We start from the raw sequence: 27,881 nt of genomic DNA, 5'->3' as shown, positions 1-27,881 counted from the left end.
CTGGCTCAGCAGCACCCAGGCTTCCAGGAGCCCAGGCACCTCTGCCTTTCTACAAGCCTCCACGCATTCAGTGATCCCCTCATGGTCACAGCAATACTGCTGTGCTTCCAGGCATCACATCTGAGATTCTGGCAGAAAGAAGGGGCAAAAGCAAAACTGTGATACAGCCATATCAGTCCATTTTTATTACAGCTTTCCCAGCAAACCCATCCAGCAGACTTCCACAGTCTGCTGGGCTGGAACCAGGTCAATGGTTATTCTTGATTACTAGGCAGGCTGGAAAATCAACTACTCCTTCTGTGTATATTGCTACACAGACAACACTGGGGTTTTGTTAGCTCAGGCAAAGGCAGAATGGCCAGTGGGGAGGAGACAGGCCATATTGCGTGGTTGAAACTAGACATGGCGGGGGGTGGGGGTCAGGTTTTTGGGGGCTCCTTGGAGACCCATCCCCAAAGTCTCTCTCAGTTTAAGCCTGTCATGGGCCCAGCAGGACTGGGAGGACAAAGAATAAGGAACATGGTCAGAGCCAGGCTGGCCTGTGAGCCGAAGTTGTGGGTCCCTGGTGTGGACAGTTAGTCAGGGGTTGGGGGGCCATAGACGTTGGATGAGAACCTGGCCAAATGAACTCTGCGCCTGGGGGGAAGAGGAATGCAGGCGGCTCCGGGGGCTGGCTAGCGCCCCACTCAGCCAGGCTTCTGGGCACCAGCCCCTGGAGTCCCCTCCACGGCAGGCCTGAGCACCCCGCACTGAACGAGACCCTCACTGCCCTCCAGGTCCCCAGGGGAGCCACGTGGTGAGAGCAGAGGGCCCCGCCTCGCTGCCTGGTCTGTAAAATGGGGACGCAGTGACTGCCTCCGGGGTGGGGAGACGGAGAGGGCATGCTTGTGTGCGTGTGCGTGCAAGCTTGTGTGTGTGCACGCGTCCACGTACGCCCATGTGCAAATCTCCGGACCCAGGGGAGCCCGGCGAGCAGTGGAGGGGGCGGGGAATGTGAGGTGAGGGCTGGACCCGGGGGCCAGGGCACTGCGGGACGCCCAGTCCTCTCACAGCCGCAGGGCCTGGAGCAGACGCTCGTCCGCCACGGCGTGCGGCAGCGTCACCACCATGCCAGTGTCCTCCCGCATCGTCTGGCAGATCACCTCGTAGGCCGTGGGGCTCCCGGACCAGCAGCGGCGGGCTACCTGAGGGGTGGGAGGGGCGTGTCCTCAGTGCCAGGCCCTGCCCAGCCTGCGTGTCCGTACCGCCCCCCACCCTCCCCGCCCCCCCAGCACACCACCTCGGCTCCGCTTCAGGTCCTCCCCAGCCGCTCCCTTCCTCCCATCTGGCCTGTGTTGTCAGGGGCCCCCCGACATGGCCCTGGCACCCCACCCGCCCCACCCGTTCCCTCCAGCCTCCCGGCCTCCAGGAGGAAGCCCAGCCCCCGTGCTGGGGGCTCCGGAGAGTCGCCCGGCGGCTCTCCTAGGCCTCCTGGTCTAACCCTTGGACCATTGCAGTTGGGCTCCCCAGCCCCCTCCCCATTTCACTTACATCCCGTAAACCCACCCCCATCACCCCGACCCCCATCTGTCATGCTTCCCCTTTCAGGCCCTGATATGTGGTCCCTCAGGGATGGGCCCCGCACCACGTACAGCGTCAGGACGCACACTAGCGTAGGCAGCTGTGCTCTCAGATGCGCAAAGAGGCAGTGTCGGGAAGGGGCGCACTGCCCGGGCCCGGTGGACACAGGCTGGACAGGAAACAGCCCGGGTGAAACGCGGGCTGTCTGCCATGGAGGGCCACCCTGGCAGTGGCTGGGGGGAGACACCGCAGCGGCAGGAGGGCCGCAGACCTTTCTGGAAGGAGGAGGGTCTGCAGTCTGCACAGGGGAGAGCCTTGGGAGGTGCTGGCGGTCACTCACTCCGTTGGCGACGTCCCAGCTGAGCACCCGCCTGGCCTTCTGCTCGGCATCCTCAGTCCCGTCCAGCACGAGGCCAAAGCCCCCGTTGATCACCTCACCCCTGCAAGTAGCCAAAGGGTTTCAGGGTCACTCCCAGGCATGGACAGTTGGGGCAAAGGTGCTCAGCTCCAGGTGGCCTCTGCAAACCCAGTCGGAGGAGCCCTGGGGCCAGGAGGATGACCAGAGAGGGAGAGCCCTCTCGTGTGGTGGAGCAGATGCTGGCCAGATAATGGTCCTGGGGAGAAGGTCACACATAAGGTTGGTGCTGGCTGTACGAAGGAGACATTCGACACCGTGAGATGAGCAGAAAAGCGGGCAGAACTCAGCCACGAGTCCCTGGAGGCAGCGAGCAACTCAGGGCCAAACAACAGGGTCGGAACTTCTCAGCCACTAACACCACGGCCCCAGGTCTGACACGTGATAGCGGCCGGGGCTGGGGAGGTTATGCAAACGGGAGTCCTCGCTCGGGAACGGTGGCCGAGCAGTCGGTGTCTGCAGAGTCAAGCTCTGGGTGCAGCTGCCTCTGAGGTGGGACCATCGAGCTGATGACAGGAAGTGACGTTAAGTGTCCTGGGAGACCCCGTGCATGGCGTGGGCCCTGCAGGAACCGCGGCTCCCGTGACGGGTCTTCACCATTAGCAGCCTGAGCAGTATGCAGCTGTCGCAGCCGTTTGTCCCCAAGAAACAGTGAGACTTGAGCGGACAGGTCACCTCAGAACCCAGGCTGCCACCCCCCAGGGGCCCCATGGCACCATCACCCACAGCTGGGCAGGGACGCGGACTCCGCACCCTGACTCCAGACCTGCTGTCGGGATCCACATCTTAACAGGCCCCTCAGGGATGCCCACACACAGCTGGCTTCAAGATGTGCTCTGGTGGAGAACCAGTGTTAGTATCCGGATAAAGCGAAGTCCCTCAGTCGTGTCCCAGATCCGGTGGACTGCAGCCCGCCAGGCTCCTCTGTCCATGGGATTCTCCAGGCAGGAATGCTGGAGTGGGTAGCCATGCCCTTCTCCAGGGGATCTTCCTGACCCAGGGATCGAACCTGGACAGTGCATCTGTTCCTCAGAGACGTGGGCCTGGGGGCTGGTCCCGCCCGCAGGGACCTGCACACCCTCCCGGGAGGGAACAGGGTCCACTGTCTCTATGGAGCAGAGCCTGACCGCTGAGTATCCCGCTTTGCAGCCCACGGTCCCCATCTACACGGCAGCCGCCAGCTGGGACTGTGGGGCAGACGGCATGGGCCAGACCCCAGCACGCGGTCAGAACAGACGAACAGACGGGGCAGGGCACGGGGCCTGCAGGGGACCCAGTGCTGACACGGATCGGCTCAGAAACAGGGAGCCCACATGCAGTGGAGAAACCTGGAGCGAACCGAGAAACGTCAGGGGAAACCATGACTTGGAAGCAAGAGACGCAGCTGAAGCTGGAAGGAGGACTGCGGGGGGTGGTGGTTTTCCCCACTGCGTTTCCGGGAAGGTTTACAGGAGTATCTGCTGGATTAAATTATGCACGGATTCTGCAGTGAACCTGAGGCACTTTCCCAAAGTAGCCCCCTAGGGTGTCACGACTAATGGCCTCGGTGCCAGCGCCTCATGGGCTGCGCCATCAGAGCCTGGGGGGCAGCCTAGTCGGGGTCCCCCACAGCGAGCAGTGCCCCGAGGCCCTCGTGTCCTGCCCCGCCTGCCTTCTGCCGCCCTGGCTCCGATTTCAGGAATCTGGGGACGACAGATCTGAATCCAGATCCAGCTCCACTGCCAGCTCTGGCCCCCGCCAGAGGCATCCCGTCGTCTCCAGAACCCATTCAGCAAGTTGAGCCCCGAAAGGCCGGCGCCCAGTGACGGGGCCCAATCCCTCCCTTCCTGGTTTGCTCCGGCCACGCGCTCCGGTCACATTTTCCATTCATTCGGGCCACCTGACTGGGCTAGGCTCAGAATTCCAGCCTCAGAGGGCCCAAGGCCAAGCTGGCCCACGAGGATGCTCCGGAGACTGCAGCGTGCAGGACTGGGCTCCGGAAGGCATGGCCAGGCTTGCTCCGGCCAAAACAGGCTGGGAGGTCACTTCAGAGGCAGCTGGTCTGGAGAGCTGTCCTGCTGTGCAGGGCCACAGCGCCCCCTGCTGCTGCGAGGGCCCAGGGGTCCAGAGAGCCGCCCAGGCGACACCCGCCCCCCAGCCAGGGCGCCCTGGCAGGTGCAGCCTGAGCCGCCCCCTGCCTCAGTTTTCTCATCTGGGTGTTTCTTCTCTGAGATTAGGTGGGAGGAGATCCAAACGCTTGCCACGTGTCTACTTGCAATAAACACCGGTTCAGTTCACTTCAGTCGCTCAGTCATATCTGACCCTTTGTGACCCCATGGACTGCAGCACGGCAGGCCTCCATGTCCATCACCAACTCCCGGAGTTGACTCAAACTCATGTCCATTGAGTCAGTGATGCCATCCAACCATCTCATCCTCTGTCCTCCCGTTCTCCTCCCGCCTTCAATCTTTCCTAGCATCAGGATCTTTTCAGATGAGTCAGCTCTTTGCATCAGGTGGCCAAAGGATTGGAGTTTCAGCTTCAGCATCTGTCCTTCCAATGAATATTCAGGACTGATCTCCTTTAGGATGGACACCAGTTGTTTGTTTTTCTCAGCAGCGAATGGGACATCGTTACTTATAATGAGAAATAAACATGTGGTCTTTGTCCATGGTTCCCAGCACAGAGCTCCTTAAACCCTTGTAATTTCCTGTGATGAGCGGGGTGAAGGTGTCTTTCATCCTGCTGATGAGGTGACTTTGGGAATTCACCCAAGGGGGCAGGGCTGGCTGCCAGAGGGGCCACCCTGTGACCCGCGCTTGGAACCTGGGGCCCAGCCACTGACCATCGCAGAGGGGAAAGGGCTGGAGGTGGAACCAGTCACCCGTGGCCAGTGATGGAGTCAGTCACACCCATGGAAGGAATCCTACAGGGAAGCCCCAAAGGAGGGGCCTGAGAGTGGCTGGCTGGGGAACCAGAACACAGGCACGTGCGGCCGTGCCTGCCGCGGCCCCCACCATCAGGTGGTCCTTTGCGTGCTCACCCCGTGTGTCTCCTCCTCTGGCTACTGATTCACACCCTTTGACACTTTTGTAATTTTTTTCAGAAATTCCTGCCTTCTGTGAGCTGCTCCAGCAAAGCAGAGGAACCGAGCAGGGGGCCAAAGGGACCTGTGATCTCCAGCTGAGGGGCGGGGGAGCACAAGTGATGCTGCGGACCTGCGACTGGAGTCAGGAAATGGGGTGGTGGGCGGAGGGGGCTGGCCCTGAGGGACTGAGCCCCCAGCTGTGGGATGAGGTGTCATCTCCAGGCTGAAAGCATGGGGCCGGAGCTGAGCTTAGCTTCAGGACACCCGGTGCTGGAAACGCCCACAGGCTGAAACCTGGTGCAGAATTAGGGACGACCTCATGAGGGCACTCGTCTATGGCCCAGGAGGGAGCCTCCCAGAACCCCAGCTGGTCCGTGGCTTGGGCTGGAGATAGGCTTGGCTGGGCAGTGCGGGCCAGGAGCCAGGGAGCCCAGATCTAGGTTCCCACCGCTCAGCCCAGCCGCCCTGGCGACGTCAAAGGACGGGGCCAGGATGACTCTGAGGGTTCCCTGGAGAACATCTGTGACAGCAGCAGCAGAACCACATGGGAAAAGATGACTCACGGCATCCTGCGAGAGGCAGGAGACTGCACAGGTGCAGGCTGGGCAAGGCCCCCACGTCCAGTTCACACGAGGAGCCCTCAGCAGAGGGAGCTCAGAGAGACAGGTGCAGGACCTGGGAGGGCCCCCCGAGACTTCCAGGGAGCCCCCACCCCCGCCACTGGCCCTCGGGAACCTTCTTACCAGCCAACACCCCCGCCGTTGTGCAGAGCGATCCAGGTGGCTCCACGGAACGCGTCACCCACAAAGTTCTGCACAGCCATGTCTGCAGAAAGAGAGCGCGGTCAGCCCCGGGCAAGGCAGCCAGCCTGGGCCAGGGTCGGGGCGAGGGCGGTCAGACAGGAACCAGGGAGGGCGCCTGTAGGAACCGCGGACACTGCGTTCTCAGAGCCCAGTGAAGCGGGAGCACCGAACGAGTGCCCGATCCCCGCTGCCACCTGCCCAGCACAGGCACAGGTGCAGCACCCCAGAGGCACTGAGGGTGGAGGAACTGTCGCTCAGGTGACAAACAGCATCAGTCCCGTCGTTCAGAGAAGCACGCCGACGGTGCAGGCAAGTGGCACACCGCAGACTGCTCCTGGGCATCACTGGGCGAGGCCCTGGGGCAGGTAACCAGACAGGACTCTGCAGGGAGACAGGCGCCCGCGGAGAGAAGGGAAGCAAGCCTCACTTCTGTCCAAGGGCCTGCTGAGAGAGCTGCAGCTGCCCTGAGACCCACGCCCCTGGGCCAGGGACAAAGGGCTTGGCCCCTGGTGGGCTCTTCCCCAAAGCCCCCCCAGAGAAGAGGCGGGGTCCTGGGAATGACTTCCGTCTAGCATGGGACTGTGAGACGCACCAGAACAGCTCCAGAACCTGACAAAGGTGAAGGAGCGACCCACCCGCCCCTGGCTGCCTCCTGAGACATCGGGGCCCTGCCCACACTTTGACCCAGGCCTCGAGAAACTGATTTCAGACGTTGGGCCTTCAGAACTTCAGGGAACATGCTCCTGCTGCTTCCAGCCTCTAAGTTTGTGGTCAGCTGTTACACTGGCCGAAGAATACCAATGTAAACTACATTAACGTCAGAGAACGTGAGAATGAGGGCCGGCAGTATCATCAAGGGTAAAGAGGAGCGTCTCTGGTGGTCCTGTAGTTAAGACTCTGCGCTCCCAATGCAGCAGGCCCGGGGTTTGATCCCTGATCGGGGGACTAGGATCCCACGTGTCACATGATGCGGCCAAAAAATGTTTTAAAATAAAGAGAGCCGGCACATGATGGTAAAGAGGTCAATTTTCCAAGAAGAGACAATACACATAAACAAGGGCACAGCTGACAGCACGGCTTTAAAGCGCCCGCGGCAACGCGTGCGAGGGCTGCGGAGGGAGCAGACAAGCGCAGAGTCGGGCACTGCTTCCTCTCACTCTCGCTCATCTAGGGGACAGGGCAGCAGAAGGTCAGCAAGGATCCTGACCACAGGAAGAGCATTACTAACCGGCTTCACCCAGGTGAAATGGGAGAACAAGCCCCCAGGACTTCTCTGGTGGTCGAGTGGCTAAAACGTCATCTTCCAATGCAGGGGGTGCAGTGCCATCCCCGGTGAGATGCTAAGACCCCACGTGCCTCACGGCCAAAACACCAGAACATAAAACAGAAGCAGTGCTATAACCCATTCAATAAAGATGGTCCACATCAAAAAACCTCTTAAAATTTTTAAAAAGGAAAAAAAACAAGGCCCTGAGTAGCAGCAGAATACATGTTCTTCCCAGGGGCATCAAGAGGGATCACCTTCGGGGCCACAACACAACCCTTAACACAAGTTTAAAATAACAGGATGAGTATAAAGCTCTCAGACTATAATGGAATTAACTCAGAAATCAGTTACAGAAAGATAATTGGAAAATCTCCCCAAACTTGAAAATTTAAAAAGATACTTCACAATAATCCATGGTTCCAAGAGGATGTATCAAAGGAGATTTAAAAGTGTTCTGAACTGAATGAAAACAAAAATATATTTTTAAAAAAATCAGTAAGATGCAGCTAAGGCAGCGCTTAGAGGGAAATTCCTAACATTAAAACATTTTTATTAGAAAAGAAAACTTCATGAAACTGGAGAAAGAAGAGCAAATTAAACCCAAATAGTAAATAGGAAAAAGATCATAGTAAAAATAAGAGTAGACATCAGTCCATTTGAAAGCAAAAAAGTAATAGAATAAAATCTAACTAAAAACTTCTTTGAGAAGATCAATAAAATTAAAAAATGCCTAGCCAGGCTGATAAAGGAAAGAGAAAGACAGAAAAGACTGACATCAGGAAAGACAGTGTGAACCCCACAAATATTAGAAAGATAATAAAGGATTATGATTCTATACCCATCAATTTCACAACTTATATGAAATGGACCTATTCCTCAAAGTGATGTGGATTGGTGTTCCTGGGTGTCCACTCCTTCCCTGGGGATCCCATCCATGACCGAAGGAGCCTTGGGTGCTGGGGACAAGAAAGCCCCCAGGAGCAGAAGGCAGAAGCTCTGTGTGGTGGTTAACAGCCCCTCACAGAACCCGGCCTGGGGGAGCAGACGTGACTCCCACACACAAACTCAGTGCATCCTTCACAACAAAGAAGGACCTGCTCTTGGCTCCTCGTCACAGAGGAGGACCCTGAGGACCTTCTGAAGACCACCTGGCACGTGATGGGGTGTGCCCAGGTCTCGGGCATGCCCTGGCCCAGTCCACTGGCTCCTGCTCACATTTACAACCGCGTCCCGTGTCCCAGAGCCGCCTCCATCATGGGCTGGTCACCCTGGGCCTTGCCCCCTCAGAAGCCAGCAACCTTTTCCACAGCACCGTGACAGACTGAATGAACCACTTGATTTTTACATAAAACTCAAATCCAAAAGAAAGAAACACAGCTTAGACGCTCTGTCCTCCTCACCTGCACAGAAGGCAGAGCCGTCGTAAATGTTGGAGGTCTCCCGAAAGGGGCTGTCGGTGCCACTTACGTCATGGTGGTCTCGGCTCAGGACCACCGGCGCCTGCGGTGTGGAAGGGCATGAAAGGTCAAAGGCGGTGTCCACTGCCTGGCCCGGGGCAGAGTTCAAGGGTCAGGCTACGCCAGACGCCCTTTGGACTTCCCTGGGAAGCAGACCCTCTGCAGGAGGGCGCAGGGGGTTTCCAACGCCCCCCACGACCGCCCAGAGATGCCCCTTCTGTCCACCCGGAGCCCGTACGCCCCCAGGTGCTGGCTCTGAGTCTCCGCTACCGTGTCCAGTCACCACGCCCACTTTACGGAGCCCCCATCTCAGGGCTGCAGAACAAGCAGGGGCTTCGGCTCTCACCGGAGGTCGCAGGGGCTTCCCTGCGCTTCAACAAGCCGGGCCTGACCCCGCTCTGCACGGGACCCCCAGCCCAGTGCGCTGGCACGGGGGACACTCACGGCTCCGCCTGCAGCACGGAGCCCAGTTCTGACCCTACGCGCGCTCCTCGCTGACTTTATCCGCGGAGCGCCACGCGCTCAGAGACCGTGGACTGATGGCCTTGCCCGCGCATCCAGTGTCCCTCCACCTGCACCGGGCGGGACCCTGTCTGCCCTGTGCTCCGCCCGGAGCCCCGCGTGGGAGCAAGGCTTGCACCTGGGTGGGTGGGGGGCGGCTCTCAGGAAGGAGGGGCGGAGAGGGAGGGGTGGGGATGAAGAGGCGCCGCGTGCGGATGCGCTGAGCGAGGTGGGTGGAAGGAGGCGGGAGGAAGGAGGGGCGGAGAGCGAGGTGGGAACGAAGAGGCGCTCTGCGCGCATGCGCCGAGCGAGGTGGGTGGAAGGAGGCGGGAGGAAGGAGGGGCGGAGAGCGAGGTGGGAACGAAGAGGCGCTCTGCGCGCATGCGCCGAGCGAGGTGGGTGGAAGGAGGCGGGAGGAAGGGGGTGGTGGAGGATGGGAGGGGGCGAAGAGGCGCCATGTGCGCATGTGCCCGAGGGAGGTGGGCGGGGCTGGCCGGAAGGAGGGGCGAGGAAGGAGGAGGCGGAGAGGGAGGGGGGATGAAGCGCTGGAGCTGCAGCTCCAGACCGCTGTACAGCCCACAGCTGTAGCGCCATGTGCGCATGCGCTGAGCGAGGTAGGCGGGGCTGACCGCTAGGGAGACGGAGACGCGGTTGGGGTTGCAGTGATGCGAAAGGGACAGTTAAACAAAGACAGCCAGAAACACTGGAGGGGAAGCCACGCTTTGAGGTTACAAAGGCTCAGAGATGGCCCCTGACTGCCCAGAGTCTCACGGCAGGGCCCACAGCAGAGCCCGGGCTTGAGGGCTGGCCTGGCGGGGCGCCCACCTTGAGCTCCCCACGGGCGATGGCTTCGTTGAAGGCCACGGCGATGGCCACACGGCCTTTCTGGTCCGAGTACAGGATCCTGGCCTGGGAGCCCACCACCTGTGGCGAGAAGGGTGGTGCTCAGGAGACACGACCCCCAGACGCTGGAAGGCAGTCTCTGGAGTCCGGCCCCCACGCCCGGCCCGTGTGCCTAGTGCACTCTGGGGGTGTCTAGTGCAGATGTCCCTCCTGACCGGTCACCGCAGGGCTAGCCGCAGGGGCCCCAGGCTGACCGGCCGTCTCCTGGGAGGTGACTTACTGTGCGTCTCCGTCAGGCCCCGCCCCCATTTCCACCTCCTGCCCCACCCTCCCCAGGCCCAGGTCTTCAAGTCCAGCGGCGATCGCTGTGGACATCTCAGGCACTGGGTGGTTGGCATGAGGGGTTCCGTGGAGAAACACACGTGCAACCACTGGTACAGGCAGCGGCGGCAGTCTGGGTGGGTGAGGTTGGACTGGGAAGCCCAGGACGGGGGCCACCGCTTGGGGCAGGCGCGGCTGAACCACAGGCCAAGGACCCACTGGTGCAGACGTGGCAGCGTCCAGCCATCAGAACCAAATGCCCGTCCCTTGTTTGGTCTGGGCGCATCCGGCCAGCTGCCTCCCCAGGACTGTGCACTGGCTGGTCCCTCTGCTTCCCAACTGTCACCCCCCCGACTCAGTCCCACTTAGGCCTGAACTTGCAAGTCAGCTCCTCAGAGACACCCTTCTGCTACACCGCCCCCACCCCCAACTCCCCGGGTCATCTGATCTGTGGTCACGCTCACAGGCACAGAAACACCCATCAGCCCTGCCCTGGCCCTGCAGAGGTCGTGCTCCAAGCCCCGCACCACAGCCAGGGGCCGTACCACGTCTAGTATCTCCACTGTGCAGACAGGAGGGGAGGCCCAGAGAGGCCAAGCCACTCACCCCAGGTCACACAACTGAGAAATCAGGAGGCCTGGCTTCAGGGCCCTGCCGGGCAATGATGGGAGGAAGGACCTACCTGACCCAGGTCGGTGCCTCAGAGTCCAAGCTACCTTCTGAAAGGCCCCGGGCTCCTCTGTACAGTGGCCCCTGGGCAAGGTGGCCAGTAGGGACTCCCCAAGCTGTTCAGGTGGTGAGCAGCATTTCACCTGGGGCAAGGCCCACACCGCCACCCCCCGGCCCCCAGCTGGAGCCCTCACCAGCTGGTGCTTGGCAGCCTCCCGGATCCAGCGGATGTTGTCCACGTACTGGAGCTTCACAGCCGGGGTCACTGCAGGCAGGGGAGGGGGTGTCACAGGTACCAGAGCCCCTGCCCCACAATGGGGGTGCACACTCCCACTGCAAGGCCGCTGGGCTGAGGCACCCATCTGCATCCACCACTGGACCCCGAGCAGAGTCGGGGTGCCCCCATCCCCAGCTCCCCACCAGCCCATCCGACTTCCGACAATGGCAGTGCCAGCAATCGGGTGAGTCAGGGCCTGACCCGAAGCAAATATCTAAGGAGCATCTGCTGCGTGCCAGGCACCAGAGCCAAGACTACTGTGGGCTGAGAAGGAAACAAGTGCAGTTGAGACTGGGGTGGGGGTCAGGGGGACCAGAGGCCTCTGTGGGGAGATGACACTCAAGGCAAGTCCTAAATGCTGAAGAGGAGCCAGCTGCATGGAATTGAGGTAACAGCATTTTGCAGAGGGGGCAGCAAGTACAGAGGCTCCGAGGCTGACAGATGCTGGGCCTCTCGAGGTAGGACAGGCTGGCAGTTAAGAGTGGAGGGCTGGAGAGGGGGGTCCGCCAAGGTGCTCGTGGGAACAGATTGCTAAATCTGCAGGAATTCTGTGAGCCTGTGGTTTACAGATGACTATAATGTTTCAGTCAAATAAACTGAAAACATTGTATTAAAAATGAAAGTAATGTTCCCACATCACTTAGTGACGTCCCTGCCCCTTACTAGGAGCTGTGCCCCGAGGTTTTCTGGCTGGTGGACACCCTGATCCGGCTCCACGTGGAGCCTCGCTTGCTTGAAATCACCCCTGGAGGGTGGTTATGATGGGAACACCAGTAGTCGCCTGGCAGGTTGAGGGTCTGCAGCTGCACCAACATCCGGAAGCTGGAGGAGGCTCCGCCCAGATCATGAGGGTGTGATCACTCACCTAGAGCCAGACATCCTGGAATGCAAAGTCAAGTAGGCCTTAGGAAGCATCACTGTGAACAAAGCTTTTGGAGGTGATGGAATTCCAATTGAGCTATTTCAAATCCTAAAAGATGATGCTGTGAAAGTGCTGCACTCAATATGCCAGCAGATTTGGAAAACTCAGCAGTGGCCACAGGACTGGAAAAGGTCAATTTTCATTCCAATCCCAAAGAAAGGCAATGCCAAAGAATGCTCAAACTACCACACAATTGCACTCATCTCACATGCTAGCAAAGTAATGATCAAAATTCTCCAGGCCAGGCTTCAACAGTATGTGAACCATGAACTTCCAGATGTTCAAGGTGGATTTAGAAAAGCCAGAGGAACCAGAGATCAAATTGCCAACATCTGTTGGATCATTAAAAAAGCAAGAGAGTTCCAGAAAGAAAAACATCTACTTCTGCTTTATTGACTATGTCAAAGCCTTTGACTGTGTGGATCATAACAAACTGTGGAACATTCTTCAAGAGATGGGAATACCAGACCACCTTACCTGCCTCCTGAGAAATCTGTATGCAGGTCAAGAAGCAACAGTTAGAACCAGACATGGAACAACAGACTGGTTCAAAATTGGATAAGGAGTGCATCAAGGCTGTATATTGTCACCCTGCTTATTTAACTTCTATGCAGAGTACATCATGAGAAACGCTGGGCTGAATGAAGCACAAGCTGGAATCAAGATTGCCAGGAGAAAAATCAGTAACCTCAGATATGCAGATGACACCACCCTTATGGCAGAAAGCAAAGAAGAACTAAAGAGCCTCTTGATGAAAGTGAAAGAGAAGCGTGAAAAAGTTGGCTTGAAACTCAACATTCAGAAAACTAAGATTATGGCATCCAGTTTTATCACCTCATGGCAAATAGATGGAGAAACAATGGAAACAGTGAGAGGCTTTATTTTTTTGGGCTCCAAAATCACTGCACGTGGTGACTGCAGCCAAGAAATTAAAAGACGCTTACTCCTTGGAAGAAAAGCTACGACCAACCTAGACAGCATATTAAAAAGCAGAGACATTACTTTGCCAACAAAGGTCCGTCTAGTCAAAGCTATGGTTTTTCCAGTAGTCATGTATGGATGTGAGAGTTGGACTATAAAGAAAGCTGAGCGCCGAAGAATGGGTGCTTTTGAACTGTGCTGTTGGAGGAGACTCTTGAAAGTCCCTTGGACTGCGAGGAGATCCAACCTGTCCATCCTAAAGGAAATCAGTCCTGAATATTCATGGGAGGGACTGATGCTGAAGCTGAAACTCCAAACCTTTGGCTACCTGGTGAGAAGAGCTGACTCATTGGAAAAGACCCTGATGCTGGGAAAGATTGAAGGTGGGAGGAGAAGGGGACGACAGAGGATGAGATGGTAGGATGGCATCACTGACTCGATGGACATGAGTTTGAGCAAGTTCCGGGAGTTGGTGATGGACTGGGAGGACTGTCCGTGCCGCAATCCATGGGGTCACAAAGAGTTGGACGTGACTGAGCAACTGAACTGAACTGAACTGCCTCAGCTTCCTCCCGAGCAAGGAGGGGTGACTCCGCCCACAAGGTGGCCCCATCCACAAGCTGGCTCCGCCCATCAGGCTCTCCCCCTGAGTCCCCTGACCCTAAGCCCCTGCCACTCAGCCCACTCAACCCAGATGTGGGCGGCAGGGTGAAACTGGGCCCGGAGGATTTACAACAAGCTGCAAAGGCTGACCCACAATCCCCAGAGAAGGCTGCCTGGGCCCAGGGAGAAGCCGCAGAGCAACAGGGCAGGAGCTGTGACAGGCAGGGGCCGGGGAGGTGCCATAAAGAGGTGCGTCCTTTTGCCCCGTCCACTACACAAGGAGGGTCTGCGGCTGGGCCGGGGCCACCCAGGGCGGGGCAGAGCCACGTTGTGTCCACAGATGGCCTGGGGCACTCTGACGTGGAGACAGCAGAGTGGCCTGGACACGTGGAGGGTGCAGCACAGGGCCGGCTGCAGGAGCCCGAGCACCGTCGACAGGCAACCCCTGAGAACGTGCCCCGGGCCCACGGCGCCAGGCGGGGGGCCCTGCGTCCAGGCTCCCAGCACTGCCAGCCAGGGGCGCCACCCACACATCAGCATCTCCAACCAGCAGCCTCACCTCCAGCAGCAACAATCTCCTCCAACGCAGACGTGGCCAGCTGATCTGTGACTGCCAGGTCCTGGGGGTCTCCCGAGGTGCACACCCAGCGGAAAGGCCCAAAGCCCTGGGAGAAGATGTCCCTGCAAAGGCAGATGGCTCGTCACCTGGGGCTGGCCGGGCTGGGGCTGGGGTCGGCATGGTCCAAGGTCAGGGAGGCCACAGATGCTCCAGAACTGATGGGATGAAGGCTGTGCATGAAGTGGGTATATGCGCAGGGGCCTGTGTCGTGAGTCAGAGCATCGGCGACCGGCAAGGTTGCCAGAAGCCTCTCAACCAGCACGTGCAGCGGTCCCCACCCTGCCTGCCCCCTCCATCACCACAGCATCCCTCCCAGAGCTGCAGCTTCTCTGGCTGCAGGAGCAGGGAGCCAGGACACAGACAAGCAGAGCTTCCTAAATCGAGGTTAGAGACAACCCGAAAACCAGGCAGTGCTAATGAGAATGCACAATAAACAGAAACTCGGCCCCATTTGCTGTGAGCCGACCTTCAAGGGGGCTCCAGGCAGAGGGGCGCAGGCCCTCCCTAGGCTTCGTGCCCACCCAGCCTCTGCTGGGCTCCCTTCCTGTTGCCCCCTGGGCAATCCCCGCCCCCCAGGCCTGTGGTCGTGGCCCCACTCTGGCCCTGTCCCCTCCCACAGTGAACCTGAGAAGGGTGCTGGCCTCTCTCACCCACCTCAGCCCCCGCCGGGGTCCCCTCTGCTGCAGACCCGGGGGCTTCCTGCCCCGCCCGGCTGCCCCAGCCCGGACTCCACCCTGTCCTCTCCCTGCAGCAGCTGCCCTCTCCCCGCGAGTTCAGGCCCCCGGTGGCCAGAAAAGCAGAAGGACTGCAGGGATCGGGCCCTCGGCCACCCACTCAGGGCTGGGGCGTGCCTGGGGGATGCACAGCTCCTCGGCCACAGCGTGCAGGACCTGGGGGGTGGGTCAGCCCTGAGCACCCGTAGGTTGGGGTGTTCTCCAGAGGTGACCTTAGGCATGGCCCCCACCCCCGTCCTCTCCCTGAGGCCCTGCACAGACTCTCACGTTTTCAGCTCCTCTCCCCCTGCCTGTTGGGGTGGAAACCCCATGACCCAGGCCATGGCCACCTGGGACCAAGTATAGGTCTCAGCAGGCAGCCTGGGCAGTGTGAGCAGATCTGCTGACCTGCGTGTCTAAGAACAGACGCCGGGAGCGTCCCCACTCACCCCATGATGTGCTGGACGTAGGAGGGGTAGCGGAACTCTGTCCTGTTGGCGCCTGGCTTCCCCACGTCGGCCCCTGTGCGCACAAACGGGGCCAGAATCACCGGGAGAGACCGAGGCCCATAGAGGCGGAGGCCCGGCAGGGCCACCCCCAGAAGGCATGCCAGGGCCCATCCTGCTGGCCACACCGACGGGCCGGCCAGGCCTGCAGCGAGGCGAGTGTGCCCGAGCCCCTCCTGCCTCTCTCACCGGCTCTCTGGGCCTCCAGGAGGAAGGCGTTGCCATAGTCCCAAAAGAAGAAATGCTCCCGGGCCAGCCTGTTGATGGCTGACACGTGCCTCCGCAGGCTGCAAAGGAGCGGTCAGCAGTCAGCGCCAGCGCGAGCACCACTCTCCGCCGACACCGCTCCTTCGGACTCTGCTCGCTGCCGACGCCTCCCCATGGGACTCCTCCCCTCCGGACTCCACCCCATCAGACTCCTCCTCTGACTCCTCCCCTTTGGACTCCTCCCCCATCTGACTGCTCCCCTTTGGACTCCTCCCTCCTGACTCCACCCCCTTCTGACTCCTCCCCTCCTGACTCCACCCCTTCTGACTCCTCCCTCCTGACTCCACCCCCTTCTGACTCCACCTCTCCTGACTGCTCCCCTTTGGACTCCTCCCTCCTGACTCCACCCCCTTCTGACTCCTCCCCTCCTGACTCCTCCCCTCCTGACTCCTCCCCTCCTGACTCCACCCCTTCTGACTCCTCCCCTCCTGACTCCTCCCCTTCGGACTCCTCCCTCCTGACTCCTCCCCTCCTGACCCCACCCGACTCCTACCCTCCTGACCCCGCCCCTGCCTGCTGCACCTCCAGCGCCTCCCACTGGGAAGCCACCCACCCCTGGGGTTCCTCAGAGCCTCTCCCCCTTCAGGGGAGACACTGCAGGCAGTCACTCAGCTAGTGCCTACAGGTCCCAGCCAGCCAGGCGCGGGGCCCAGGCTCCGTGCTGAACAAGCAATGACCTCTTCTGGAAGCGCCTCGCGCTGCCCTCTACCAGCATCTACTTAGCACCCATAGGTGCTGGAAGCTGCCCCCAGTATTTTGCAAATGTCACCGCAGCCTGTCCCCAGCATCCCCACAGAACAGCACACTCATGACCCTGTCTGACAGAGGCGGGACAGAGGAGCAGAGAGGTTAAGGGTCTGGCATAGGCCACACAGCTGGCTGTGGGAGAACCAGGCGGAGGCCGGAGCCACCCCGTCCACAGCCCCAGCAGGCCCTGTGTGCCCCCACCCCTTGCGCGGGCAGCCCCGGCCGGCATCACCTCTCCTGGACCAGGCTTTTGAAGGCAGTGGGGTCAGAAGCCATGAGGCTCTGGGCCTCTGCGAAGCCCAGCTGCACAGGGTAGTAACCACCGTTGAACGGGTTGTGGCAGGATGTCTGGTCGGACCCCAGGTCCACCAGGAGCTCCCCCGTCGTGTCCAGTTCGTGGACCAGGCGCTCCCTGCGGGGAGACGGCCGGTCAGGCCGGGTACTGCCAGCACCCGAGCTCAGGGCCCAGCCAGGAGGGCGCAAGGTGCTCCCAGCCCACAGGCCCCGTATCCAGGCACGGGGCTTATCCTGCACCCCCTGGCGGGGGTGGGGGGGTCTGCTGCGAGCTGTCCAAGGGTCAGGGCCGTGACAGCCAGGAGCCCCAGACCAGCATCGGGGCCGCGGCCGAGGGCTCACCGGGGGTCCTCAAGGCGGCCAGCTCCCCACTCACCAGAGGTCCACCACGTTGCCATGGTAACCAAGGCTGAGCACCTCCTTCCTCTTCCTCGCTTCCCTGCAAGGGGCAGGACAGGTGGCCCAGTCACACCTGCCCAGGGCAACACCCCAACACCCCACACCCCGGTGCCCAGCTGGTGAGGACGCAGAGGCCCGGGAGGCACCCACAGCACCGCGTGAGTGTTGCAACGCCTGGGGACCTATGAGGCCCCCGGCCGAGGGGCACAGCGGACCAGGGGCCCTCCCTGAGGACTTGTTGACAGAGGTGCAGCCCCACCCCCTGCGAGGCCTAGAATTCCATCCGGAGCATTAGGGCCCTTGCTCCTAGGGCTCTAACAAGGATCTTGGTAGAAGTTGCTCAAGGCGATCCTCAAGTTGCAGACGGTTTGAAAGATGATTCTGACCCTGATTTGGAAAAACTACAGCATGTCTGGGGGACAGGAGACCTGAATACACGAAAGCGGCTGCGGAAGCATTTGTTACTCTGATTTGGACTTTGTGTGTGTTTCTGTGCGTGACTGTGAGAGTTAAGTGCCCAACCTTTGTGTGAGTGACAAAAATTCAGAGATGACAGAAACGTCACAGTGGTCGGACGTGTGTGTGTGTGCGTGCCCATGAGCATGCAAGTGTGTGTGTGTGTGTGCAAGTGTGCGTGTGTGCAAGTGTGTGCGTGTGTGCAAGTGTGTGCGTGTGCACCTGTGTTCCAGATGCACCCACAGGGTCAGAGCCAGATCAGGTTAAGACCCTCTCTGCCACACGAGGAGTTTAGAATTTCTCCAGTAATGAACGCAGGGTTTTCAGCAAGTTTTCAAAGATCTGTGTCAAAAGAGTCTCCAGTCTCAGTAATGGGAGTATTTCTAAACTCTTTGTGTCTCTTGACAGTGTCACCTATGTTCCCTTGCGCCCCTGGGCAGGTCTAATCACAGCAGGTGAAGCCCTCTGTGCCGAGGCGAACTCCCCACACAGGAGGCGCTCAGCTCTGCAGAGCAGTCAGTTGAGAGAATGCTTCAAAGACAGCATCTGAGGAGCGGCCTCCTGGTGGCCCTTCCTGTCCCCATCGAGAAATCTCAGCAGACGGCATGCAGCTGGGAAGGGTCCTGGGACCCCGCACCAGCCTTGGCCCCCCTGGGGAGAAGCTGCAGGTCCGGATGGATCCTGTGGACGTTCAGCAGCTCCGATCAGCACCTCCTGTGTGCCAGGCTCTGGGCTGGGCACCGAGGCACAGAAGGGAGAAAGGCAAGACACGGTCTTTGCCAAACCGGGGCTGAGCTGAGGGGCCACCCGCAGGATGACGGACATCTGTGAGACTGCATGGGTGGGCAGCGCGGACGCACCCGGGCACCCCACACTCCCAGGAGCCACCAGTGAGAAGCAGAGATCAAAGGTTCCCAGCCCACGCTCCCCCCGCGCCAGGCATCACACCTGAGTCTTTCGATGCAGCGGTCCAAGCTGTCAGTCACTTCCATCAGCCAGCCTTGCCTGTGGCGTTTCATGAGGGCCGCGCCATCCACCTGGGACCGCGGGGCGGGGGTGAAGATCACCCCCTTCCCAACAGGGCGGGGCAGACCCTACGAGCTGCTGCAAGCTGCCTCCTGCCTCCATGTCAACAAACCCTGACTTCACTCAGGGAGACGCTCTGCTCCCAGCTAATCCCCACTGCCCTCTCACGCCTTCTCTCCACCCTCGTAGATGACAACATCCATGTGAGCCCATCTGACCAACGTGGGAAAACGAGTTTCTATGGCATTATTTTTCTGCTAGAGTCAGCCATTGCTGGCATTTCCCCTTCTGTCTGCCTTGAACATAGATGAGGTGGCTGGAGCTGGGGAAGCCACTTTGTATCCAGGAGGGAAGCTCAAGAGGCTACAGATGTTGGCCCTTGTCCACTCTTCCCCCTGACCTGACAGCTCTGTGCAGACTGGGGGGGGCGGTCTCTGCTCACTTATTCACAGGTCTACCATCTCCTGGCTGGACCCCAGGGCCCCAAGGCAAGGGAGGCTGGGTCCTGGGAGCGTGGCTCCGGGCCTGGCAGTGATGGGCACTTGGAAGGCAGGGGTGTCTGCTGCCGTGGGGACCCACGCTGGGATGGGAGGGGAGGGCAGAGGCAAGAGCAGGGAGGGCGAGGGCGGCAGGGGGGCTCTCGAGGGGGTGGGGGGCTGCTCCTGTGGGCTCACCTCTGCGATCACACCGATGCACCCCACGATGACGGCCGCTTTGGCCTGAGCCCCACTCATGCCGCCCAGCCCGGAGGTGACAAAGACCTTGCCCGCCAGGTCCTGGAGCCCTAGGTAGCGCCGCCCCGCATTCAGCACAGTGAGCTGAGGGGGAGGAGGAGGAGTCACCACCCACGCTCGCTCAGCCCCCCAGTCCCACGGCCCCACGGCCCGCCACTCACCACCGTGCCATGGACGATGCCCTGGGGGCCGATGTAGCAGTAACTGCCTGCCGTCATCTGGCCGTACCTGACCGCGTACGCAGGGGCGTGAGCAGGTGCCGGCGTGGCATCTCCCCACCCCACTCCCTGGGGTCTAAGGAGCTCTGCTGCCCCCACATGCGTCGGCGTTCTCCTTAAACAACAAAAGGAGACACTTCCCTGCTGGTCCAGGGGAGTCCACCTGCCAAGGCAGGGGCGTGGGTCTGATCCCAGGTCTGGAAGGATCCCGCGTGCCTCAGGGCATGTGAGCCCACACACCACAACTCCTGAAGCCACCACCCAGGCCCGCGTGCCCCGGAGCCACCCCAACGAGCAATCCCTGCTCGTGGCAACTGGAGGAAGCCCGCGCGCAGCAACACCACGCAGCCAAAGATGAGCTCATTAATTAGTCAAAACAGAAGCCTGTAGGAAAGGCCAGTCCCCTAGTTTCTGGCAGAGTCGGGGCACAGCACTCGAGAGGCTGCTGTCATTTACACAAAGGGCCCGGTTCTGACGACCAGGCCGGCGGGGACCTCTCCACACGTCAGCACCCGCGGTGAGCCCCACTGCAGGCTGCAGGAGCTGCTCTCTCTGCCGGTCAGCGGGCGGCTCGGCGGGCCACAGAACAAGGCTCCCGGGAGTGAGCCCCCGGCCTGCTGAGCGCTCTAGGCTAGATCGTGGGAGGAGGCATCCACGTGCACCGCGCGGTGGCTGTTCAGCATCGGCGTCTTCGGCCACGTGACAGGAGATGAGAGTGCACTCCCCTATGACTGCGAGTACCCGGTCTGCCAGCCCCCAGCAGCCTCCCCGGTCCTTTCTCTCCTCTGGATTGAGGGCGGATCCTGGATCTCACACATCCAAACTCCAAGCCAATCCCAGAACTTGGGCCAAGCACAGGGCTTCTGGGAACCTCCACTTCCTCTTCTGATAAATGGGGCATGGGTTATCCTTGTCGTGCAAGCTTGCGTGAATAGAACGATTGTGCAGACACGATACACACCCACCAGGGAGGCGGGTAAAGCCCGCCATGGGGCGTGCTCCCCCGGGGTCCCATCCACTCAGGCGGTATCCCACTCATTCTCACACAGCTCAGGGGCCAGAGCCATCACCACGCCCCCTTTGCAGCCAGGACCTGAGTCCTTGCAAAAAATAGGATTCAAATTGCATGTTCGCTCACTCACACATGTATAACAACTGCAGGGACATACATGAACACGAGCGGGAAATGCGTGAATACGGAATTGTGCTATGGAGCTTTGATGGTGAGGGCTTCTCAGAGCTGAAGTCATGATCGCTGCGCTGCCCTAACCATAGGGCCTGGGCAAGGCTGCATCATGAACCAACAGCACTTACATGGTAACCCCCATGGCAAAGAGCTTCTCGTACTCTGTCCTGGAGGAGTAGTTGGGAATGACCTGCAAGAGAGGGGCGGGCGGTGGGCTGGGGGCCGCGCCGTGGCTTTTGGGGGCGACGGCTCGGTGGGCGGGTGACGGCTGGACCTCCCTGCGGCCCCGGGACCCACCATCCCGTTGGTGATGACCAGCCTGGGGGCCTCAGGGCTGCTGGGAAAAAGGCCAAGCGGGTGTCCGCTGTACATGACCAGCGTCTGTTCCTCGGTCATTTGGGCCAAGTAAGACATTGTCAGCCAGAACTGCAGGAGAACAAGGCACAGGGGTGGTGAGGGGGGTCCCCACACTGGCCCCAAGTCCCCCCACAAGGCCCCCGACTCCCCTCCAGTGGCCCCACCACAGGACCTCTGACCTCTGGGCTCTCGGGCATCAGGGAGGCAGAGCCCGAGCCCCTGAGCCAGTCTGCAAGGCGCTTCCAGGCTGGAGGCCGGGGCGGAGGTAGGTGGTGGACCGGCCTGTGGTGGGGACCCCCCGCCTGCCCGCACAGTCCAGGGTCCATACCTGCGCCCAGTTGCTGAACACCTGCCCGTTTCCTCCGTAGGTCACGAGCTCCTGGGGAAACTGTGGAGGATGCGGGGCCGCCTGAGATGGGGGTGTGGGCAAGGAGGCCCCCAGCTTGGCAGGGTTCAGGGGTCATGGCCCCCCGCCAAGTGGCTGATGGCCCTTGGAGGAGGAGTGGGGGGCTGGGGGGGAGACCCGGTCAGGGCTCAGCAGAGCGCTCATATCCTGGGACCCTCCTGCCCTCAAGCAAACTCTCAGGTCCCCCTGAAGGCTGTCCTCTCTCGAATAGGCTGCTGCAGGATGCTCTGGCGCACAAGGACGCCGGGACAGGCACGTGTGGCCAGACCCACGTGGACCAGCAGGGCCACAGGCCTGCTCTGCCAGCAGCCTTTGTGCCTTGAGCCACAGCGCACGGGACAAGCTCTAGGCATGACACCCACCGCTGGTTTCAGACTTGGTAGGGAAAGAACGCTATAAAATATCTTGATTTTATACTGATTACATGTTGTGGTATTTTGGATACACTGCAACCAACCACAGCATTCAGTCTGTTCCTTTCCAGTTTTCACGTGGCTACCCACTCCCGTGTTCTGGCCTGGAGAATTTCATGGACAGAGGAGCCTGGCAGGCTGCAGTCCAGGGCGTCGCAGAGTCGGACACGACTGAGCGACTAAGTACGCAAGCCTCAGACGTAAAGCGACGCCTTCTGACGCCAAGGCCGGTGTCGTGGTGCCGATGCTGCCATAACGACCAAAGAGGGAGCGCCCGGGAGACGGATGAGCCCTCCCCGCGCTGGTTCTGCAGCTTCCCTCGGGGCTTCCCTCATAGCTCAGTTGGTAAAGAATCTGCCTGCAATGCAGGAGACCCAGGTTCCAGTCCTGGGTCAGGAAGATCCCCTGGAGAAGGAAAAGGCTACACACTCCAGTGCTCTGGCCTGGAGACTGTATAGTCCATGGGTCACAAAGAGTTGGACACGACTAAGCGACTTGTGTATATATCTAATCTTATATTTGATATAAGATTCACTGCTTCCAAGTAGAAAGCTTGCGAGTGTTGTGAGTGCTGGGTGTGCTTCGCATGCTGATTTCCCACTACCGACCCCGCCCGCACGTCCGGACCGTTACCTGCGCCACGGCCGGGTCCAGGTTGTTCATGATCATAAGCATGATGGCTGCAGCCGCCCTCGTCCGGCAGGGATATCGCTCCACCGGGTAGGCCCTGCAAGGGGTCTAGCTGCCAGGCCAGTCGAGGGGCAGGCGCCTGGAATGTTGGGTCCCACCTCGTCCCGGCCTGGCCCCTGGCCCTGCCGGTGCGGACGGCCAGCCCTGGCATCAGCAGAAGGCGCCCCCGCTTGGAGCTCCCACCTGCAGGAGGTGCTCTGGGCCAGCCCCTCCCCACCACTGGACCAGCTCCAGACCAGCCAGCCCCTCCCCACCACTGGACAGGCTCCAGCCCGGAGGAGGCGCACTTCACCGCAAGGTCTCTGTTCTAAGGGGACAAGCCGAGCCCGCGGCACTCACCTCATCTCCAGGTCGGGGCAAAAGCGGTACATGTAGATGTGGCCGTAAAGCCGCAGCTCCTGGGCGAACTCAGGGGCCAGCACCTCCTGGACGTCCGGGGGGAAGTAGCGAAGGGCATTCTTCAGCGCCAGCTGGCGGGGTGGTGGGGGGGAGTGGTGAGGGTGGCAGCGTGTGCAGGCTCCAGGCGGAGCTCCGCCCTCCGGATGTGCCCTGCTCCACTCAGGAGGCCCAGGGCCCAGCCCCTAGACTGCCCTGCTCACACCCTAGGCCATTACCCTGTTGCCTCCCGCAGGAAGCCTTCCCTGATTGTCCTGCGGCTCTCTGTCGGCAGCCTTCCAGTCCCTCCCTCTGCGTGCTCACCAGGCACCAGGCCGCTTGAGGCCTGGCAAGGGCCAGAGAGGGACATGGCCTGCTGCCTGGGCTACAGTGTGAGGGGTTGCTTGCCTCCCTGGGGGCCCCCTCCCCGGGCTGAGCATCTCCACATGCTCCAGAGTGAGTTTGTTCCCTTGCTTCTTAGTCTTCCCTGGGCTCAAGGAGGGTGGGTGTCTGGCCAGACCCCCCTACCCTGCTCTCTCCCTCCCAGCACCCAGCAGGGGCCTGAAGGCAGGAGAGTGGGGTGACGCCCGGGTGTTAGGGGTGGACACTGAGGCCATGCGTTCAACCAGCCGACCCTGCAGAACAAACTCCTTTAAGGAGCGCGATAAGGAGCCGGTGTGAACGTATTCATTCGACACACATCCACCGAGGGGGCAGGGAGCTCGAGCCTCGGACAAGACACTGAACAGGGGATCGCAGAGGCGACAGGAGAGGAGCCTGCAGCCAGGCCTGGTCCCCGAGGCACCAGCTTATGGGCAGGGCAGAGGGCCGCCCCGGAGACAGAGAACTGGGCCGGCCAGAGCCAGGTGCCTGGGGGGCTGAGGACAGAGCCCCCGGGGGGGACAGCCTGCCCTGTGTGCCCCAAGTCCAGCACCACACATCAAGAGTGCCCCTGGGGCCGAGGGGTGCATGGGATGGGTGGGGGAAAGATGATTCCGGAAGAAGTCGAGGGCGAGAAGCGCAGCAAGGAAACCCTAGCTCAGGAGTGAGGGGAACTTGAAAGGTTTGCATGGCGAGTCCCTGGGTGACTTCAACGTGGAATAAGAGCGCATTGTTCCTGCTCTCTGGGGAAAAATGATCAGAAATGTGTGTTTCTCCCTCGCAAAAGGTGGCTGGGAATCTGCCCGCAGGGGGCTCCCGGGCTCACCCAGAGGGTCAGGCGCATCGGGTGGCCACCCGCAGTGTCTCTGAGTCTAGTTTCTGGCGTGTTCCTGGTGCCACTGCTGGTCCAGCGCTCCAGGGAGGGAGCCACGATCAGAGGGCCCCGAGGAGGGATGCGCAAGCTGCACGCAGCAACGGGGTGGGAGGGGCACGGGGGGCAGAGGGGGGCACGGGGGCACAGTGGGGCACGCGGCAGGAAGCTGCAGACTCGGGTTCAAGGGCAGGCGGGGCCCGGCGTGAGCTGGAGGTCAAGCCCTTCGAGGTCAGGTCTGGCCCATGACACAGAGACTGCATGCTTTTTTTTAAAATCAGTGAACAGCCTGTAATCAGAGCTTGCAAGCGAAAACAAAGCTTGACAGAAGTTTCAAAAGCAACACGTCACAGGCACACAGTCACCCTCCCGGTGGGGCGCTCGACCTACTACACGGGCCCGAACACATCCCGCCGGACTCTGGCTTCCTCTGTTCCCTTTTCTAACGATCTGATAGACTGGGCCTGTCTGAGCCCCCACACCCCTGGAGCCCAGCCCCACGGGGTCCTCATCAGAACCGGGCCAAAGTGAGGCCCGCCAGGTCCAGACTGTGAGTCAGGCTCTTCCTGGCAGGGCAGGGGGCCTCTCCAGAGACTGTGCCTCGGGGCCCAGACCCCTGCACCCCAGTCTGTCCCTGTGGGTCCCCGACCCGCACACGCACCTCTCTGAACTGCAGTCTCCTCTTTCGGAAGACGAGCAGAAGGCACCGCCTCACAGGGCTGCCTGGGGACCCGGCCGAGTGGTGGGCAGCACCTGGCAGGCATGCCAGAGTGACCGTCTCCATGCTTACGGCTTCCACGCATGGTGTCTGTCCACCCCCAGCTCCATGTGGGCCTCGCTCTCTGTGGCCAGCGGGCCAGCCCGTCTGACGCAGTGCCCAGGGGTGGTATTCAGCCTCTCTGTGACCAGGCCGGGCCTGGCTTCCCAGGTCCACACCCAGCTTGGGCCTACACAGGGCTCGTCCACCCCAGTTTGCTCTGCCCAGACCCGTCTCTGCGTGGTCACTCACGACCTCCAGAATAGCCTCCCGCTCAGATTCCCCAGTCTGGGAACCTTGCCCCTGGCGCCAAGACCAGCTCATCCAACAAGCCTTTCTAGGTTTGTTCTCCCACTGAGCTCTTTCAGGGTGTTGGTTCGGCACACACTCTTGTTCGTTCATTCGGCAGAAGACTCTGGCGTCCCCGAAGACCCAGAAGTGAGCCCCCTGGGCCCCGCTCTCCAGAAGCTGCGGGCACTGTGTCCGCAGTGTGGGAGGTCTCCGGACCTGGGGTGTGAGGTCCAGCACAGCTCCCGAGGGTAGGGTGTGGTTTGGGGTGAGGTCACCAAGAGCAGCTGCATGGCGGGGGAGGGATGCGGGGACAATTCTGACGGATGTGAGAGGACTCTCCCTCTGCACCACAGCCGAGCACACTCTGCAGGTGACCAGAAATCTACTTACAGAAGCACCAGTGCTTAGGCCACCTGATGCGGAGAGCTGAGTCACTGGGGAAGACCCTCATGCTGGCAAAGATTGAAGGCGGGAGGAGAAGGGGATGACGGAGGATGAGATGGCTGGATGGCATCACCAGCTTGATGGGCATGAGTTTGAGTAAAGTCCGGGTGTTGGTGATGGACAGGGAGGCCTGGCGTGCTGCGGTCCATCGCAGAGTCAGACACGACTGAGCGACTCAACAACAACTACTCACAAAAGAACTAAGAGGGGAGCACATTTTCATTCATCCAGACCATGAACTTCATCAAAACACACTGATGAGGAACAGCCTCAAGAGAAAGCAGCCTGTGTACACAGCTCCCACTCAGAGGGTCAGGAAGCACGCACACCCTGTGTGCACAGCTCCCACTCAGAGGGTCAGGAAGCACGCACACCCTGTGTGCACAGCTCCCACTCAGAGGGTCAGGAAGGATGCACACATCTGGGTGCGCCAGAACGCGTCTGGAGGGAGACACCAAAAATTATAGAATGTTATAACACGTGACTTGTCTCTCTTATAACTACCTTTAAAAGCTGATGTTGACATTCAAAGGGACATTTAAATAAAACAGAAAAGCAGCCCCAGGAAAGTGTGAAGGTTGTGGCCGAGGATGCCATGCCAGGTTTGGGATGGTCCAGGAGACCCCCGAGGGTCCTCCTGCAGGCGTCCCCCCCGGGGACTGGATGTATGGTTCCTCCAGGGCCCGCCTCTCCCCCCACCCCGCTGGCGGCCCTCAGTTCAGTCCCGCTGGGGTGCTGTCGACCAGAGTCCCCCCAGACCCCGGCCACAGGTTGAGGGCTCGGGCCCACGAGACACCCCCACTTCAGCCCCCGATCACATACCCCAGTCGTCACCGGTGCTCGTGAACAGCCAGTGAGAACTGGGGGTCCCAGCCCCTAGGGCTTGGTAATCTGTTAGCACAGCCCCTAGAACTCAGGACACTCTCTCTTTGGTTTTTCTATTGAAAGGATGTGACGAAGGGTGAGCTGATGAGCAGGAACCCGGGGTTGGGGGAGCTCCCAGGTGCGCCCACTACCCCAGCACCTGCTCCGTTTCACAGACCCGGACGGTCCAACCCTGGGGAGCGGCCTTGCAAGGACTCCTTCCCTCATTCCCTGGCCTCCACCCTTCTTGGGAGGCTGGGGGTGGGGCAGAAAGGCCTAGCGTGTAATCAGGGCCTGGACCCGGTGACCAGCTCCGCCAGGAGCCCCCACCGCCCAGGGAACTGAAGCCCATTTGGGAGCTCGGTGTCAAAGACCAGGTCAAAGAGCAAACGGCAGCAGGAAGGAGGAGGTGACGGGATCCACCTACCCGTTCCTCCCCAGTCCCCAGGGCCCCGCCCCCACCCCCATGTCCCAGGCCAGTGGGTGCTCCCGGGAGGAGCAGGCAGCAGACCTCCTGGGCCCTGGGGGCCCAAGGTCGAGGTGATGGCACCCACCTGTGACCTCGAGCCTCAGGGACCCTCAGTCAGTGGAGACCAGAGGCCGACGCCCCCCCGGGCAGCCGGGAGGAGTAAGGCGGGTGCGATGGAGCCTGGCACAGGGGTCCCTGGCCCGCAGCCACCCTCACTGGGAGCCCCCATAGCTGGGGTGGCAGGTAGCAGCTGGTGGGAAGAGCCCTCCCAAACCTCCCAGAGGCTGAGCAGTCCTGCGGGGCGGGGGGGGCCCAGCCTCTCACCTGCTCCTCAGCGGGGCTGAGGCCGGGGGTCCTGACTGGGGCATGGGGCACCCCGGCCCACCGGCCCCGGTTCTCTGGAAGGGGCCGCAAGGGCAGGCCGGAGCACAGCTCCTGGAGGCTGCACATGGCTGGCAGAGGCTGGGGCGGAGGCCCGCTGTGTGTGGGGGCCGCGGAGAGACTGGGTATCCTGTCCAGCGGGGCGGAGCCCTCGGGCCGCGGGCCCACCCCCTCCGGCCCTCTCTGGGCCCCAGGCCAGGGCGAGGGTCGGGGTCAGGGCAGCGCTGACCGGGGGGCAGGGTCCTGGGCGAGGCAGGCTTCGAGCTGGGGATGCCGGGGGTGAGTCTGTGTGACCCCTCCGCGGGGTGCTGGCCTGCTGGGAGTTTTCTGGGACACAGCATGGGGAGAGGGGGGCTCTGGGTTGGGTCTGCCCCATGGTCTCGGGGGGACG

The 27,881-nt window shown here is 60.9% G+C and overlaps 1 protein-coding gene across 9 annotated transcripts; it reads right to left on the bottom strand.

Moving 5' to 3' along the window:
* Positions 1-162: 162 nt before the first annotated feature.
* On the bottom strand, positions 163-27,626 carry UROC1 (urocanate hydratase 1). 9 transcript variants are annotated; one of them, XM_025272996.3, is made up of 20 exons: positions 27,434-27,624; positions 22,997-23,127; positions 22,601-22,694; positions 21,477-21,536; positions 21,089-21,217; positions 20,920-20,981; positions 19,549-19,615; positions 19,328-19,471; positions 18,576-18,664; positions 17,149-17,211; positions 16,711-16,890; positions 15,654-15,751; positions 15,408-15,480; positions 14,186-14,307; positions 11,098-11,168; positions 9,896-9,994; positions 8,513-8,612; positions 5,786-5,867; positions 1,832-2,000; positions 163-1,184 (listed from the first exon to the last, which is right to left on the bottom strand). In XM_025272996.3, the coding sequence occupies exons 1-20, from the start codon at positions 27,557-27,559 to the stop codon at positions 1,047-1,049; spliced, it is 2,097 nt and encodes a 698-aa protein (XP_025128781.2). In that variant the 5' UTR covers positions 27,560-27,624; the 3' UTR covers positions 163-1,046. The 9 variants fall into 9 exon arrangements, 5 of the variants coding, with proteins under 5 accessions (XP_025128781.2, XP_006078885.3, XP_044790144.1 ...); XM_006078823.4 differs by having other exon boundaries at positions 1,901-2,000; positions 27,434-27,622; XM_044934209.2 differs by lacking the exon at positions 27,434-27,624 and adding an exon at positions 24,240-25,044.
* Positions 27,627-27,881: the final 255 nt, after the last annotated feature.

Source organism: Bubalus bubalis, chromosome 21 (assembly GCF_019923935.1).
Source record: "Bubalus bubalis isolate 160015118507 breed Murrah chromosome 21, NDDB_SH_1, whole genome shotgun sequence".
NCBI classification, from domain to species: domain Eukaryota; kingdom Metazoa; phylum Chordata; class Mammalia; order Artiodactyla; family Bovidae; genus Bubalus; species Bubalus bubalis.
This window is presented reverse-complemented; position numbering and strand designations above follow the sequence as displayed.